We start from the raw sequence: 16,927 nt of genomic DNA, 5'->3' as shown, positions 1-16,927 counted from the left end.
ATCAATGCATGTTGGACATTCTGATTTAGGGTCTAGAGATTCAAAATACTTTTTTTTCCCTGAAACATACGGATATCAAATCACAATTAATTATTGGAAAAAATGTTTACAAGTCACTGGCTGCCTTACTCTTAAATAATGTGAGATATCAAACTCTTTCATGGGGATTACAGGAATATGTTCCCTGTATCCTTCGAAAATGTCAGGCAGCTATTATACCAGATCCAAGTTAAGAAAGGCCTGTACCCCTGATGCCAAGTTAGAATCAGGTTTTTCAGAGGCATTTACTGTACCAGATGGAGAGAGGGGTCCTGTGTCCCTCCATCCCTCCCAGGGTACGAATGTGTCAGAGTCCACTGCCGATGTCCACTGGCCACTGCATAGGAAAACCCCAAGGAAACATGGGGAAAATAGGCCAACAGCACCAGATCTTTTTTTCTCTGTAAGAGGCCCCAAATAAAATCCCCACAAGAAAGAAGGAAGGACCACAGGTGGAGAAACTGACTATCTGGACTCCTTACAAGGGTTTATCACTTAAATCTGTGTGATTGTGGGCAAGTTACTTGATTTACTTCAACTCAGCTCAATTCCACAAGGGCAAGGGCAAGGGCCCTGTCTGTTTTGCACATCATTCTTTTCCAAAAGACAAGCCAAGCACCTGGTACACATTCTAGGAACCGATCAGTGTTTGCTGAATGAATGGAACACTCATCACTCCCTAGCATGTACCAGACAGACTGTCAGATGCAAGGCATACAGGATAGTAACCCTTGCCTAGGTCTTAATGGGAGAGACTGGTTCCAGTTGCCAAAAGAGTGATTTCTAGAGTTTTTCCCATCTCTAAAATATTGCAGTTGTCAGACTTTTACTGAAAGCTCCATTGTCCCCAAATGTATATCCACAAGGATGGTGATGAATAAAAACTTGTTCATGTACCATGATGAGCACTAAATAGAAGTACCTCCCATACGAGTTTTGAAATACTGACCCCATGAGTTCTGAATGGAGTGGTAAGAGAACAACGAAAATAAGAGGAAAAAAGCTAGGGTGATGGTTATTCTCCAAATAGGCATAAACAATAGGATGGTGCTTGGAGTGTGATATTAATATGTTTTAGGTAACAGGTTTGGTGACCATGACAACCAGTTACTTTGGTAGATGAAGAAATGCCGCTATTGCAGACAGACAGTGGAGAATATAAGGGAATGTCTGAAATATCAACTCTTTTTTGAATTTTGCCTCCCTCTATGGGCACAGCTATATGGTTTGGTCTCATAACTATGCAGTATTCTACGTATGGAGCAGCCCTGACCATTTTTGACGGACACACTCTGATGCAAGTTTTCTCAGCCTCACCATTCTTTGCATCCACCCAACAACTCAGTAGTGGGTATGACTAGGAGGAAGGTAACCAAGATAACTTTCCTTAATTGTATGACAGTAAGACGTGTCCTGGACACACAGAGGAGGAAAGCCCAGTCCTGCCAGCTCATCCAGCGCAGCAGTGAGGTTTCCTCTACCTGCCCCTCCAGGATGCCTCTTGGCATTTTTCCCAGGGGATCCCTAATGTCCTCCATCCCAGTTCCATCAAGCCACCCCCAAACTCTCCCAGAATGTCCCAGAATGCCTTCTCAAACAGCTCCAAAAACAAACAAAAAAAGCAAAACAAACAAATGAACAAACAAACCCTTGAATTCTATACTCATAAAACATATTATAATGCAGAAGGATGTCTGTGCTCATCATAATAAGAATATACTTCAATGGAGCGCATGAAAAATTACATGTACACGCACATGTATATGTTCATGAATGTTTATATGCATGTGCATATGACACACCCAAGTACAGGAGTGACCCTAAAACAGGAACAAAGTCACCTGGCCAGGTGAGGAAGTACAATAGTTCAGCATCACATGTCACGATGGAGAAAATTAAAAGCTGAGTGTCTGTAAACAGAAGGGATTTCTAAGACTGCCCTTTGTCCTCCGTGTACCTTCAAATGGGTCACTGAACTCTAAATGCCAAACAGACAGAACTTGAAGGAGAATTTGCAAAAATACAGTTCAGGTTGTCTCTGATGATCTCCACTAAGCAGAATAAACACAGAGGGGGAGTAAACCTTTCCTCAAAATGTCACAAGTAGGGGAAGGAAAGCTTCAGAAGGCCTTAGGAAATCATAGGGATTTCACAGATAGTGCATGATTAGAAATGGAACAAACTCTGGGTGGCTCTGAAAAATGAAGGTGCTAATGGGAAGCACGCAACCCAGTCCAGCAAACATTTAGAGGGCCATAGCTACAGATGTAAACAGGAAGCCGCCTCGGCCTCACTTAGCTAACAGCACTAAGACAGGATAGAAGCAGAATTAATTTTTCTCCTCAAAATGAAAATGGCAATTCCTATCAGTAAAAAGCATGTGAACAGCAAGTGCAAAGAATTTAAAGAATATCAGGTAAATATTAACACTTAATTTTATGCCTTTCCCCCAATTCTTCTTTACTAAGCTGGACTTTAGGTTCTTTTTGACCTTAATCTTTTTTTTTAATATGAAAATGACAGATGTTTCCATCCATAACCATTTTTCCCATTTTAGTATGCTGTCTGTGACAGAGGTGTGGTGAAGGGTTATGGTTGTATTTCTTGCTTTTAAGATCACTGATGAAGTATAACATTACCCCAAATTCTATTTTGCTTTCCCCTTGCATTTAGGGCCTGTCCCTCAGCCTGGCAGGTCATGTGCTCAGAAAATGTGATTACACTCCAACCACTCTGCTGGTGGGCTCCTCACCCTACTATAACATAGTTCATGGCCATAGTTGCTGTATTGGTTACCTACTGCTGTGTAATAAATACCCCAAACTTAAAATAACAAACATTTATTATCTCAGTTTCTCTAGGTCAGAATTCGAGGACAGCTTAATTCTCAAGGTCTTTCATGATGCTGCAGTCAAGCTGTCAGTCCCAGCTGTAGACATGTGAAAGCTTTAATGGGGCCAGACAGTGTTCTCCCAGGCTCCCTAGTTCCTTGACATGTGGGCCTCTTCAGAGGCTGTCTGAGCTCCCTCATAACATGGTAGCTGGTTTTCCTCTTCTCAGGGCCACCTCATGACATGGGTGCTGACTTAACCCAGAGAGTGTATAGTGGGTTGAACAGTGACCCAAAAAGATATGTCCATGTCCTGAGCCCCAGAACCTGTGAATGTGAAATTGTTTGGGTCTTTACAGAGATAACCAAGATAAGGATCTCTTTGATCTTGAGATGATCCTGGATTAGGGTGGACCCTCAATCCAATGACACGTGTCCTTAGCATGAAAGGAGAACAAATACAGTGATATCCAGGGAAGATGGTCATGTGAAGACGAAAGCAAAGATGAGGGTTATGTTGCCATAACCAGAAGCTGGAAGAGGCAAGGATAGCATTTCCCCTGGAGATCTAGAAGGAGAGGAGTCCTGCTGACATCATGATTTTAGACCTCTGGTCTCCAGAAGTGTGAGAGAATCAGTTACTGTTTGAAGCCATCAAATTCCTGGAAATTTGTTACAGCAGCCCTTGGAAACTAATACAGACTAATTTGAGAGAGGGCATGGAAGATGGAAGCCAGTCTTTTTGTAACCTAATCTAAGAAACTCCCAATATTCTGACACATTCTACTCACCTACAGCGTCATTAAGTCCAGTCCACGTGAAGGGAGGAGAATTAAACTCTACCTATCCTGGAAAGAAATACCAAAGAATCTGTGGCCATATCTTTACGATCAATACAGTTGCCATCTAAAGTTTCTCAAAAGAACTCTGGAAGAGTTTCTAGGAGGATGTGATACTGGGATGAAGCAGGAGCAAATGTCTGAGTCTTGAGGGTGGTACAGGACTTAATTCCTATCTACGACTCCCACGTCCTCTCAGACACCAGTCACTGCTGTGTATGTTCAAGTGGATTACTGTCGTAAATGTTACTAGCAGAGCTCATGGTGGCATGTGAAATTTACATATAACTCATCTAAAATGACCAGTAATAACAGAGTGAAGAAATCAGTATTTCAAAAATATGTTCACGTACATCATCTCACTGAACAGCAGATTAAATTCTCGCAATACGCCCACAGGGGAGTGAGTATGATCACGCAGACTGGGAGAGGCAGTGCATGTTAGTCCTCCTTCTAGAGCTCTATACTGTGAGTCAACACACCCAGGCTCCCCTGGCCTCTGTCCCTTAGCACACGGCCTGGGAAAAATTAAACCATCTTTTGGGGTCTCAGTTTCGTTCACTGTAAAAGAAGGAGGTCTGATTAGGTGAGCTTTAAAATTCCCTTCAGCTCCAGCAGCAGCAGCTCTATTACCCCCAAAAACTAGACTAAAATTAAAACTGCACATATGTCAGAACTGTAATAGAATATTTGGAGCAAGGAAGAACAATTGAAAAAATTCATAGACTGTCTCACTTCACACATCAGGCAAGGTGATTTATTTTAACTCAGTGGTAAAGCCCTTTCACTCTGCCTGCCATGACTTTCTCCCCAGATAGCAATGTGGCAATCAGCTCAAGTATCACCTCCTCCAGGAAGCCTTCCCTGACCTCCATGGGAAAAGTAGACCCTCCCTTCACTGTCCATTGGAACTTTATTTCTCTCATAGTCCTTATCATCATCTGAGAGTATTTGCATTCATGTGAATGGGTTTATTTTCTGCCTTTCTCTGGTAGTATCTAGGATCGAAGAGGACTGGAACCTTGGCTATCTTCTTCACTGTGGTTTTCTACACTCTCAAAGAGCACTCCAGCTCAAAGGATGCATTCAATAAACATTGGTTCCATAAGTAAGTGAGGTGTGGTATTTTATAAGTAATAAAAGAGTCTCATATCTATGTGTCTCACTCTGTTAGAAAGTGGTTCTGTGTATGCTTAACAAACTTACCTAAGGTAGATCTTACCACTCCCAGATAATCATGGATGAGGAATCCCAGGCTCAGAAGGCTTTACCAAGCAATTAAGATATCCTGGACTCAGAACTTCTCCTCAGACCTTCTACCTTGACATTTAGTGTCCTTGACCCAGAATCAATCTTTATTCTATAATGCAGACCTTGGCTTCATCAAGATTTTCAGCTGGAAATACCTCTAATCAAGCCATGAATTGGTCTTATATTTAGTCTTTGGGATTAGTGATAATTTGTAAGAATAGTTAATAAGTTTACAAATTATTCTGTGCTGCCCACTTTCTACTCAAATCATAGATGTTAGTAATAGCTCAAGGAACATTTTAGCACTGTTGGAAAAATCTTCATTTAACTCAGTATCCACTACTTATTTGAATAAGTGTATTCTGCAGTTTCTGCACATTAACTGCCGTGGCTCTGAGATTAACCTTTCCTGTTTGCTTGGGCCTGACCTCAAAGCATCCTAAATTACTCAAAGCAATTCTGATGGCTTTAATTTATGAGAACACCTTCAAATATTCATCTTTTAAATCCTGAAAATGATTATCCTTGCACAACAGTAGCTCTCTTTTTAATCTTAGCTGATAACTCTGATTAAACACATCCAAAGTCTGATTACCCCCACTGCGGTTAATGCCAGTGTCACAGCTAACTACTTATTTCACAGCAGGAATTGCCTTCGAGAGCCCATTTACATTATTGCTCAGAATTGATTTACACTGTTATTTCCTATTGATCACATAGGAAAAAGAAGGTATAGACAATGTCCTCTGAAGACCTGCTAAAATGTCAAATAGTGCAACCCAAGTACCAGCATTTATCCTACACTCAGCCCACTAATACAACAATGCAAATACTAGTTGCTTCCAAAATGTAAATATTTTTAAAAGCAACTTTTTACTTTTAGAATCTTTTAGTCATTTCTTTAGAAAGCCACTCGGGGATGGAATCTGTGATGGAAATGAGTCAAATAAAACAGAGAAAATGAAAGAACATAATCTAAGTGTAGGCTACATGTGTACCAGGTGGGCAAATTAAGCAAATCATGCCCCCTGTGCTTTGAGCAAGTGGCATGTTTGGCGACAGGGTGACAGAGATGCTGTGAGAAGCAGCACTACTCGCTCTGTAGATTTCTGGAATCACGTAGGCTTATCTTGAGTTGGTTTCTGTCAGTGCAGCTATGCCTATGACAGAGACAATGCGTTCATTAATTCCTCCTGTAAATACAAGACTCCAGCTCTGTACTGGGTATTATGTCAGAGGCCAAGGATCCTTGGGGTCCTTGAGATTGATATGACATCTGCTCTCCTTGTGACTCCTGTTACCCTGTTTGAGAAGGCAGGCAACAAACATGTAAATGGACAAATACAGAGGCCATCACTAACTGTGAAAATGCCACAAAGGAAAAGAAGATCATGTCGAAGTTCTCTTCAAAGAAAGTCTGTGACCCAAAAGGATGCCTGTGTTGTCTGCAGGGCAAGGAATCAAAAGGCCAGGGCTCTGCCCTGAATTGCACCACCGTCTAGGTCATGGCTGTCACACTTAAATGTTTGAACCACAGAGTTTCTGCTTCAGTAGGTCTGGGGCACAGGAGTTTGCCTCCCTGACCTGTTCCCAGGGGGTGTCGCTGCTGCTGCTCTGGGCGGGGAGCACAGTCTGAGAACCTCTGCCTGGGTTTGGCAGTCCTTCCGTCCTTCTCACGCCCACAGTCATCATGAGGGTCATTCAGGGGACACACCATACAAAACTGCTTAATATAAATGAAAGGGGTGGGAATTAGGAAGAAATAAATTCAAATAGAAATTAAATTTCTAAAGCACTTAAGGAAAATAAGCCAATCAGAATCGATTTTAGGAGGAACATCCCCATCTCTTCAGGAAGGAAGATGATTTTATGTTCTTCAAAAGCCATTTTTCTCTTTCTGTAATGTAAATCATTTAATTATGGAAGGGACTCATGAGGGCCCTCGGGTCTCCATCAAAGACTGGCAATCTGACTGTTGGCAGTGCACCCTCTCCACAATCAGACACCTGCTGGGGAGCCATGATGGTGGAAATCAGGTCATGTTTCACAGAGGACTAACTCAGAACCATCTTAAGAGTTACCTACTCTAGAAACTGAATTTCCTCAGGACTGCAAGCTCCCTTTCGGCACATTAACTAATACCACTGAAGGAAGCCGGGAAGAAGGATGGACTTCCTAGTGCTCTGGTGGCTTGAACTCACTCTCCCTTCAGAGACATGACTTACTCACTTTCCAGCCCTGGCCCTATTGAGAAAAATGCCCATTTTCTTTTCAGGCATTTTTTTTTTTTTTCTTAAGGCGGTCCTGTAATTTGAAAGATTTAAAAGGCTTCAGATCGTCCTCCCAAAGTGACGTCCCATTGAGGCAACAGAAGGAAGGGCTGTCCCAAGAAAGAGACAGAGGGTATTTCAGTCTCACGTTGTCAACAGCGCTCTGGGTAAGTCACGTACCTCCAATGAAACTCAAGAAATATTTAACCTCGCTGAATCTTAGCTTCCTCTCTTATAAAAGGTAGGGATTGCCATTGATGAGTTGTTGGCAAACTTCTTCGGCAAAGGGACAGACAGTAAATATTTCAGGCTTCATGGCCACACAGTCCTGGTGGCAACTGCTCAGCTCTGTCCCAGGAAAGCAGCCATAGTCAAAACGTAAATAAATGGGTGTGGCCACGTTCTGATAAAATTTTATTTACAAAAACAGGCAGGAGCTCTGGCCAGTGCTTGTCACAGACTCTGTCCCTAGCTCAGGAACACTTGGTCCCTGCCATGTCTCTACTGTGGACTTAGTTTGCTACCGGGAGCAACAGATTTAACCTCTCTGTGCCCGAATTTTTCTTGGGGTTAGAAGAAAATTTTACTTGTCATGTCACTTCCTCATGGAAATTTCAAAAGGGCTAATGAGCTAATGTCTCCAAGTACTATGATTTCTTGATGAAGGGCATAAGAGAAGTACTAATTATTTTCAACAGTATCTTTCAAGCTACTATCATTTGATTATCACTGCACCTGGGAATAAGGCTTCTGATCCTCACCATTATAGGATATTCACAAATGCTATGCTATGTTTTCTCACCCTAAAGCTTCCTTTCAAATGATTAATGAAAAACTGTGAGTTGGACGCTAAGGTTACCCTTTGATGTCTCACAAAGATTAAATATAAGGAATAAAAGAAACAGATTCCACCATTTTATATACGTAAGTTTAACATTTTTCCCACTTATCTTTGATGATTATTCAGCCCTAAAGCCTAAAAGTGAAGCATTTTCTAGAAATAGAATAGATGTGTGAGCTATGCTGAAAATCATTAAGTTGATATGGTTTCTTTATTTTTATTTGTTCACCTTTAGGAGAAGGTCCATTAAGGGTAAATTTCTTAGACAAGAGACTTTGGGATTAGATGTTACAATATAATTTAAAGAACACATGGGTAACTAACACTGATTTCATCAATTTGTAGGACTATCAGGAATTTTTTTTTACATCTCCCCAACACCACCACCAATTATCAACCAGACTACCACCTTTAACAATCAATTCATTTGATAGATATTTCTCTCCTACCCATGATACACAAGGGACTGCTGAAAGGTGGAAGGTTTGCATATACAGCAATAAAAAGTAGCAAGTAAAAAGTGCCCTCAGCAGGTTAACATGCAGTCTTCTGGGTTTTGAGGAAAGAGAAGGCACTTTCAGCTGACTTGTCTTATGGCAGAAGTGATATTTGAGCTGAGTCTGGAAGACAAGTTAGAAAGGAGTAAAGACAGAGTTTTCTAGAAAGCCCTCGATACCGACCCCGTGTACAGACATGCCATTCTGAGCAATTCAGATCATTTAAAGGGTTGTAAGTAGCTCAAGATAGGGCAGTAAATCATGGACAGCCAAAGATAATCAGGCTAACAAGTCTGTTTGAAGAAAAACCCACTGGAGGCTTTTGAGAGGAGCAGAGTTAGATTTTATTCATTCATTCAGCAAATATTTTTTGAACCCCTATTATGTGTCAAACATTTTTCTAAGCTGTATGGATACAACAACAAATGAAAACGATGCAGGAAATATCTCTGTGCTCATTCCTGAAGGCAGACAGATGATAAACAAAATAAATAGGTAAATGGTACGGTGTACTTGAAGGTTAGATGCTACAGATAAGCAAATATAAATAAAGCAGAGAAGCAATTAAAAATAGGTTGGTTAGGGTAACACTTGAGGTTATGTTTGAGCAAGGATTTGAAGTGGGTGAGGGAACACACCCTGTAGGTGTCTGGAAGAACAGAATTCCAGGCGGAGGGAATGCTAATGCAAAGGCATTGAAGATCTGGCAAAGTGGACGGTGGGAGCAATGGAGAGGATAGAAGGAGATGATGTCAGAGAGGTAAGGAGGGTCAGATCCTCTAGAGCCTTGTAGACAATTCTAAGGACTCTGGATTTAGGAATATTAATCTACCAAGACTGGGCAGAACAGCTTGCAGGAGGGAAAGAATTAGAATTAGAAGTAGAAACAACAGGTAAAAATCCATCTGCCAGGTTAAAATGTCTGGAACCATTCATGTGATCACCATTCATTCACATTAATTCAGTGCAAATTTAGGACATGCTATGCTTGATATTGACCCTAGAACTGTGACTGAGACGGACAAACCTGCCCATATGAAGCTGACCATCTGGTAGAATGATAACATGAACAGAAACATCTAACCAGTTGACAAACCTCTGAAAATCTACAGAAATCTAGGTTTTTATTATGAACCCCAAAATATCTTATCTTATAAAGGAGGAGGTACCGAAATGTCAAATTGTATAAACAGGACTTAGTCCGCTTCCTCGGTCCTTTCCTTGGCGATAGCCATCAGTCCATGTTGGCCAATATCCTTTCCACTCTTGAGATTACTTTGGAAAAGAAGACTGGCTATTCTACATCAAAAGAAATCATTCAAAATATCCAAGCAGTGAAGAAACACCAAATCTTTGAGGCTGATCATTCCACCAATCATGATGAATCACAGGACACAGATTATAAGTATAATTAATTCAAATACAAGCACTTATGAATAGATTAATTTAGCAAACATAAAAGAAGCGAGGACCAGTTGAAAATTACCAAGTTTGTCTATAACCCAGACAATAGCATTTTCCAAACAAATTGCTGATGCACGAAGATATTATCACTGGTGACTGGATGAATGGCTTTAGTACCTTAAATGATAAAACCGCTGTCACAGAGGACAGATAGGAACTAGGCTCTGCTGTCAAACTGTCATGGAATTATTAAATATGGAGGGGAAAATGACCCAAACAGTATGTAATGAGCTCCCTTTTCATTCTCTTTCTACAAAAGCACATCTGTGGATTGTTAATGACTCTGAAATGGATGAACCAAATTGATGAGAAAGAAAAACACCTCTCAGGGATAGGAAAAGGGAAAATGAACGCACACAATGTTTATAAAATAAAATTGAAAATATGGCTTGTGAAAGTACTGTGAAATACTACAAAGTGATACAGGAGATGTGAGTGACTACCACTCATTTCGTATTGCTTTCATTGCTTTTCTTTACATTTTTAAAATAAATTATCAGTCTTCTTGAATATAGAGATACACCAAGATCTGTTCACAAATATTCCATGTTTGTGACTTTCTTGAGGTGGCACAGCCATTCCAGGCTGGAAAATTCTAGTCTGCTGGATGATTCTTTCCTAGACGTGCCCTGTGGGCTGGTGCCCAGGGGCCCGAACGTGAGTTGCCTGACTCAGGATGTCAGCTCACACAGATTCTGTACTGAGTCCTGTGGACTGACTTTCCACAGCTAGAGTCCTTGTTTCACAAAGACTCACTTGCCCCGGGATGTCCAAGAATTCCAACCCTGGAAGCCCTCAAGCACAGGCATTGGTATGACTGACCCTTGTACCTCAGTGCCTGGTGCGTCCAAGTCTTCAGCAACCCTGAACTAAGCTGCATGAGTGATACACAGGGATGTCAAACAGGAGCGAGCACATTCAACAAAGTTATCCTGTGTCAATCCATACACCATTGTTTTGGCCATATTTAGTGATTCTGAGGTTATCTGTCTTCAGAAATCTCTGAGTTGAAGAATTTTTGATTTGTACTTTAATTGGTAAGAAAGAAAGCAGTGACTCAGAAGGAGGCCAGGCCTTATTCCTTGGTTTAAGGACAGACACCAGTCTGAAAATAATCAGTAATCCGCTTGTCCTCAGGGTGGTATCAATCACATCACAAAGGTAGTATGGTGTTAAAAGGAAGAATGGCCAATATTGGTAAACGTGGAGCCATCTCAGCCTGGAAAGGGAAATCACCTTTCACATTCAGGGCCTTGGAGTCAGAGAGGCAGCTGCTCTGAACGGCATTGCAAACAAAGGGCTTTGACATAAATGTACATTCCAAGTAGGGGAGAGGGCCATTTGGCACATGATTTGACTCTTTCGCACAAGGTAAAAAACACTAACAAGGGAAGCAGAACGAGCAGTCGTTAAAGGAGAAAATAAACAGCCTATAGTCGGTATACTTTCACTCGCAAAGCACTATGAGGAATATAGAATGCAGTATTATAATGTTTACAAAGAAAAGCAGCATTTTAACATAGCACTATTTACTAAAAATCCTCAAATTTAAGCAGACTTTAAAGTAATCTTTAAAATATCACACCAGCTCTCCATTCACACAAATCCATGGGAAATTCATTCTTACACAATTTGTCCAAACGGAGCCCAAAGAATGTGCTATCATTTTTTAGTCACATTTTCTCCACTACTAAAACAGAAACAAAAATCAACTTTGCTTTGACATAAAACGTATTCACAGACCCAGGAGGGATCATAAGAAGCAAGTGAATGGAATAAACAACTAATTGGTTTCCCAATTTCCAGATCAATGCACGTCTTAATGGTGCAATGAAACCCTCTACCTCCACCCCCTCCAAACCCTGAAGATTATGTGATAAAAAAAAAAAAAACCTGTGCCTTTAACCAGCTTCTCTTTCAGTATTTTTACTCCATCACCCCACCCCATCAGCTAAACAACTAGGCAACAAGGTCAATCAAATGCAATACTTCTCTCCATTCAAATATAATGGAAATTTTGACCATTCCACATTCAAAGAGCACATACATTCTCGCACTGACAACCACATTCCATTGGCTTTTCCCGAAAGCCGAGTGTGACAGATGCCTTGGCTGTAATTGCCAATCAGCCTTTACATGGCAGCTGAAAACACAATACATCACTTTGATCTCCTTTGCTCCGAACACATCCACAATCAAGAAACCCGAACGAGGAATAAGAAATTGGCATTGTTTCCAGCAGCTGTCACTCCGTAGCACTTAAATAGTATAATGTCTATTTTGCTCATATTTTTATTTTTCTGTTTCAGAGACACTGTCGAAGATCTGAACAAAAATCACCTACAGTTAAACATCGTGTATATATATATCTGGAAAACACATTTCATTACCACATACAAAATCTTACTATAGCACATTTAATTAAATACCACCACTACTATTTCTTCTTCCAGTCACACACTTGCAGAATGAAACAAGGTAAAGAGAATGCATCTGATTTTGAAACAGTGTTCCAGAGGGCCGTACTCACATTTTGCAGGCAGGTCATAGCCACATGTGATTTTTGCCTGTCCGGTTTCACAGCCGTTCAGGTTACGACATTCAGCAAGCAAACAGGGGCCGGCTGCTCTGTGAATACATCCATCCACTAGAGGAGAGAGAAGAAAGTGAGCCCATTACTCAGCCTTTTGGAAATAAATGTAAAATTTGGGATAGGGAGAGATAAGGAACTCAGTTTTTTCCTCTTGGTCCCATGGAAAACATCCCAAGGTGTTCAATTCCTCAAACACTGGTTTCTTCTCTTCTTCTCTCTATGCATCTGGTTAGTGTGGTGCGCAGAAGTAGAGGATTATGGAAACAGCATGCAGCTAAATATTAAACTATAGGTCCTCTTGGGGTGGAGGAGCCCTGGTCTGTAGCATTGTCTAGTTTCAATTGTGTAAATATCCCCACCATGTCCAGTTTCAAGCTCTCAACTCAAGGTCACCTAACACAGGACTGGGAAGAAATGCTACCAGGTCTATTTCCGAGGTGGTTAAGTGTTGCCTCCAACACACCACAGGTTAGAGAAGGAAAAAAGTTCAAGAAGCAAGTGAGAACATCACTCTGGACACTGGTGGTCACCTCAAGCCTGAGAGAGTAAAGCGATCGAAGTGAGTACCAGACCTCTAAGTGCCTGCCCCGCTCACCGGCATGACGCGGGTGCAGCGTTTCTGCGGGGCATCTGACCGGCCGGGTGATGGGCGGGGGGAGCTGAGGTCTTGACAATGTCCACAGGACCACCCCGCCCTCACGTGACCTGGGCTCCGTGAAACTGGCAGGCTCTGCGCCCCCTCCCACCCGTCTCATCCACAGTCTGGCTCTCATCTCGACCCCCTCTCCACACCTGCCCTGCATAGTGAGAACCCCCTTTTGAAAAAACACATCTGATGTCACCGGAAATTAAAACTTTTGGACTGGGTTGGGGGCAACCACACAGCTGGAGGGCTGCCAGTCCATATGCACCAGATTTGGTTGTTACCGGATGAGCCCCTTGGTTGGAAAGGAACTGCAAGACTGTGAAACAAAGGGTTAAGGGACAGAAAGAGAGTAATGGTCACCTGGGCTATGAAAACAGACTGGGATATTAGCGGTCTGAAGATCTCCCCTTCTCTCCACAGTCCACAACTCCATGTAATTGATCATTGATTTTATTGTTATTATTACTATCATTTATCATTTGAGAGGAAGATGGATATTGGATAGGAGCCTGTCTCATTAACTAGTGCCAAGTGGCTTCTGCTACCACCGACTGGCATGGAGATATCACTTTAGGCTGAATACATCTCCTAGGGAAACTAGCTCATCTGGGCTTTACTGCATCACCATTTGCGCACCTGTGAAGTTTGAGAATAAGCCTGAGCCTCAAAGACCCTCACAACAAAATGAGCTCATTCCAGATGCCCCTAGACTGTGGTATCTCAGAAAAACCAGGTTGAAATCCAGGCTCTCCCTTTACCAGACATATGATGTTCAAGCCCCAGTTCCCTTATAAATCAGTGCCAATGACGGCTGTACCTAACAAGGCTGTGCATGGAGTTTGAAGAATACACTGCTTGAGGGGCACCAGCATGGTGTTTGGTACAGTGTAAGGTACCCCGCTGATGGTAGTTATTATCTTAAACTCCTTAGGTGAAAATTTTGTGTAAACTTTAAAGTATTTTTCTTATATAAAAATGAAAAATAAAAAGGAGCAAGAAGACCATGAAAACTACCATTTACCCTCCCACCTAGAGGGAACTCTTCAACACTCATGTTTATTCTTCCACTGTTTGTGTGCACACACACTCACACATACAATTTTTCTCTTACAAAAAAAGGTTGATTAATTTTGTTCACTCTTTCACATAGCGTTTTTACTCTGTGAACTCTTATGCAGTTGTTAAAAAGAACAGGTCAACTCTATATGTTAACAGCATCAATCCTAAACATGAAAAGATTTCTAAGTGAAATGCCAGGTTTAAAAAAAATAATATATATATGTATATATATGATATATACATATATAATATAGTCACAATTTTGCTTACAAAATTATGCACACACACTTACACACATATGCATGTATATGTACTGGAAAGATATATACCAAAATACAAGTGATTATGGGATGGGAAAAAGAGGATGAGACTATTTAAGAAAAATATTAGGTCCTAATTTCTCTATGTTTAAATTTTTTTACAAGAGCATCAAGAAAACTATTTTAATGTGAGTATTTTCTTTCTGGGCAACGAGGTCATTACTTAGTTTGAAATGGATAACTAATATAGGATTCGCTAGTGTACTTAATCCTGTGCTGTCGAGTATTGCCTGCATTATTTAGATTGCAGCCAAATGCAGTTTGTAAATATCTAATTCTCAAAATCTTCATGGTTATACGAGCATTCTTGACTGCGTTAGGGCAATGAAAGTCTGGCTGAAGAGCTATTGAATGATAATGAGTACAGCTTAATGTATTGAGGGCATCCACGTGCCAGGCACTATACAGCGGACAGCCTCATAAGGTAGACACTAATTTTATAGTCTCCATCTTCCAGGAGCATAGAGGAGGTTAGTACCTTGCCTGCATTCACAAAGTGTTGGCAACGTGATTCAAAACCCCAGGTCTGTCTGATGTAGCAACCACGCTCTTTACCGTTTCAGCTCACTCTCTTCGGAACTCGAATCCAGGCAGCCTTACCTCAATTCCTACATGTGGCATGTGGAACCACCATATTACATTACTTTTTAATTCCCATCAATTCTACCTACGAGTTATAAAGCACGTGCAATTAAATGCACCGATTTTAAGTACAGCTTTGATGAGTTTTAACAAATGTATACACTCATGCAGCAATGATGCCAATAAAGATACAAAATGTCTCCATCATCCCCAAAAGTTCTTCTGCCCCCTTTCCATCCGATTCCCCCTCTCATCACCCAGAGGGCGCCCAGGTTCTGATTTTGCTCACCGTAGCTAAATTTTACCTGTTACATAATCTCAGTCTTCAAATGAAAGCTGTAGGAGGGGGGGCTAGCTTTTGTCACTCAGCACATTTCTGAGATTCAGCTGTGTTGTTGCATGCATCAGTACTTCACATCTTTCTATTCCTGAGGAATATTCCATTGCTGAATATACCATAATTCTTTGTGAGTGAACATGGAGCATGTACATTTTTCACTATTATGAAAAAATCTTCATACTTACACAAGTCCTTTTGTGGCTCTATGTTTTCCATTGGACAAATACCTCTGAGTAAAATTGCTGGGTTGGTATATGTTTTTCTTGATAAAGAACTAACATACAGCTTTCCCAGATAATCATACCAATTTACCTATACCCCAGCAATGTATGAGAGTTCAAGTTTGGCAATCCTTTGCTGTTGTCAGCTGTTTCAATTTTAGTAATCATAGTAGACATAAAGGGGCATCTCATTGTGTTTTCAATTTGCATTTCCATGGTGATTAATGATCAGTATCTTGCCAAGTGCTTATTGGCTATATATATACCTATATATTCTTTTTAGAAATGTCTGTTCATGTCTTTTGCTAATTTTTATTGTCTTTTTATTACTGAGTTGTGTTAAATCTACTAAGATTCTTTTTTTTAATTTCAGACATTTTACTTTTTCAGTTGTTGAGATTTTCACCCGGTTCTATTTCATGCAGTTTTCACATCACTTCTGAAACTTCCCATCTCCTATTATAGCCATCATTTCACATAAATATGTTAATAGATTTCACATGGTAATTTTAAAGTCCTTGTCTGCTAATTTCAATATCTATGTCAGCTATGAATCTGCTTATATTAACAGATTTTTCATATGACTCTGGGTCGTATTTTCTTATTTCTTTGCATGTGTAATTACTGATGGCGTAAGAACATTGCAAATATGTTGGAGAGGCTTTAGATTTTATTTTCTTACGCCAAAATGGCATTGAAGTTTGTCTTACCAGGTAGTTAAATTACTGCCAGGTAACAGGGAGGCTTAGTTGTAGGCTTTGTTAAGGCAGGTCTATTTCAGCTTTTCCCTTAGTTCTAGGATGTGGTCCTCTTACTCTAAAGCATGGACCATCTGGGATTTCAGTGGAAATCCCAAGGTGTTTGCCAACTCCCTGTAACTAAAATTCTAAACTCTGTCTCCCTACGGTGAAAAGATGATCATGCTCTGCTCAGTGCTTTCAGCCTTCCAGCTTTTTTTTTTTTTCTCTCTTTTAGTTTCCTGGGCTTCATTGAGTCTTCCCCTGCATAAGCACAGCTCAAGGCTCAGCCAAGGATTAAAGAGGTATTCATTTATAGATCTGGGGGCTCCCACTCTGTGACTCTCCCCGTTCTGGGATCCTCATCTCAATTACTAGTCATTCTGATGACTCTGAAT

General features: G+C 40.9%; 1 protein-coding gene across 2 annotated transcripts in view; it reads right to left on the bottom strand.

The window, feature by feature from the left end:
• Positions 1 to 16,927, bottom strand: part of MACROD2 (mono-ADP ribosylhydrolase 2) — a 1,873,695-nt gene that overhangs the window by 1,228,702 nt on the left and 628,066 nt on the right. For both annotated transcript variants that reach the window (XM_064475896.1, XM_064475895.1), the window contains exon 5: positions 12,562 to 12,678. In XM_064475896.1, coding sequence (XP_064331966.1) covers positions 12,562 to 12,678 — 117 coding nt within the window. The remainder of the gene's footprint in view (positions 1 to 12,561; positions 12,679 to 16,927) is intronic.

The sequence above is a fragment of the Camelus dromedarius genome, chromosome 18 (assembly GCF_036321535.1).
Source record: "Camelus dromedarius isolate mCamDro1 chromosome 18, mCamDro1.pat, whole genome shotgun sequence".
NCBI classification, from domain to species: domain Eukaryota; kingdom Metazoa; phylum Chordata; class Mammalia; order Artiodactyla; family Camelidae; genus Camelus; species Camelus dromedarius.
This window is presented reverse-complemented; position numbering and strand designations above follow the sequence as displayed.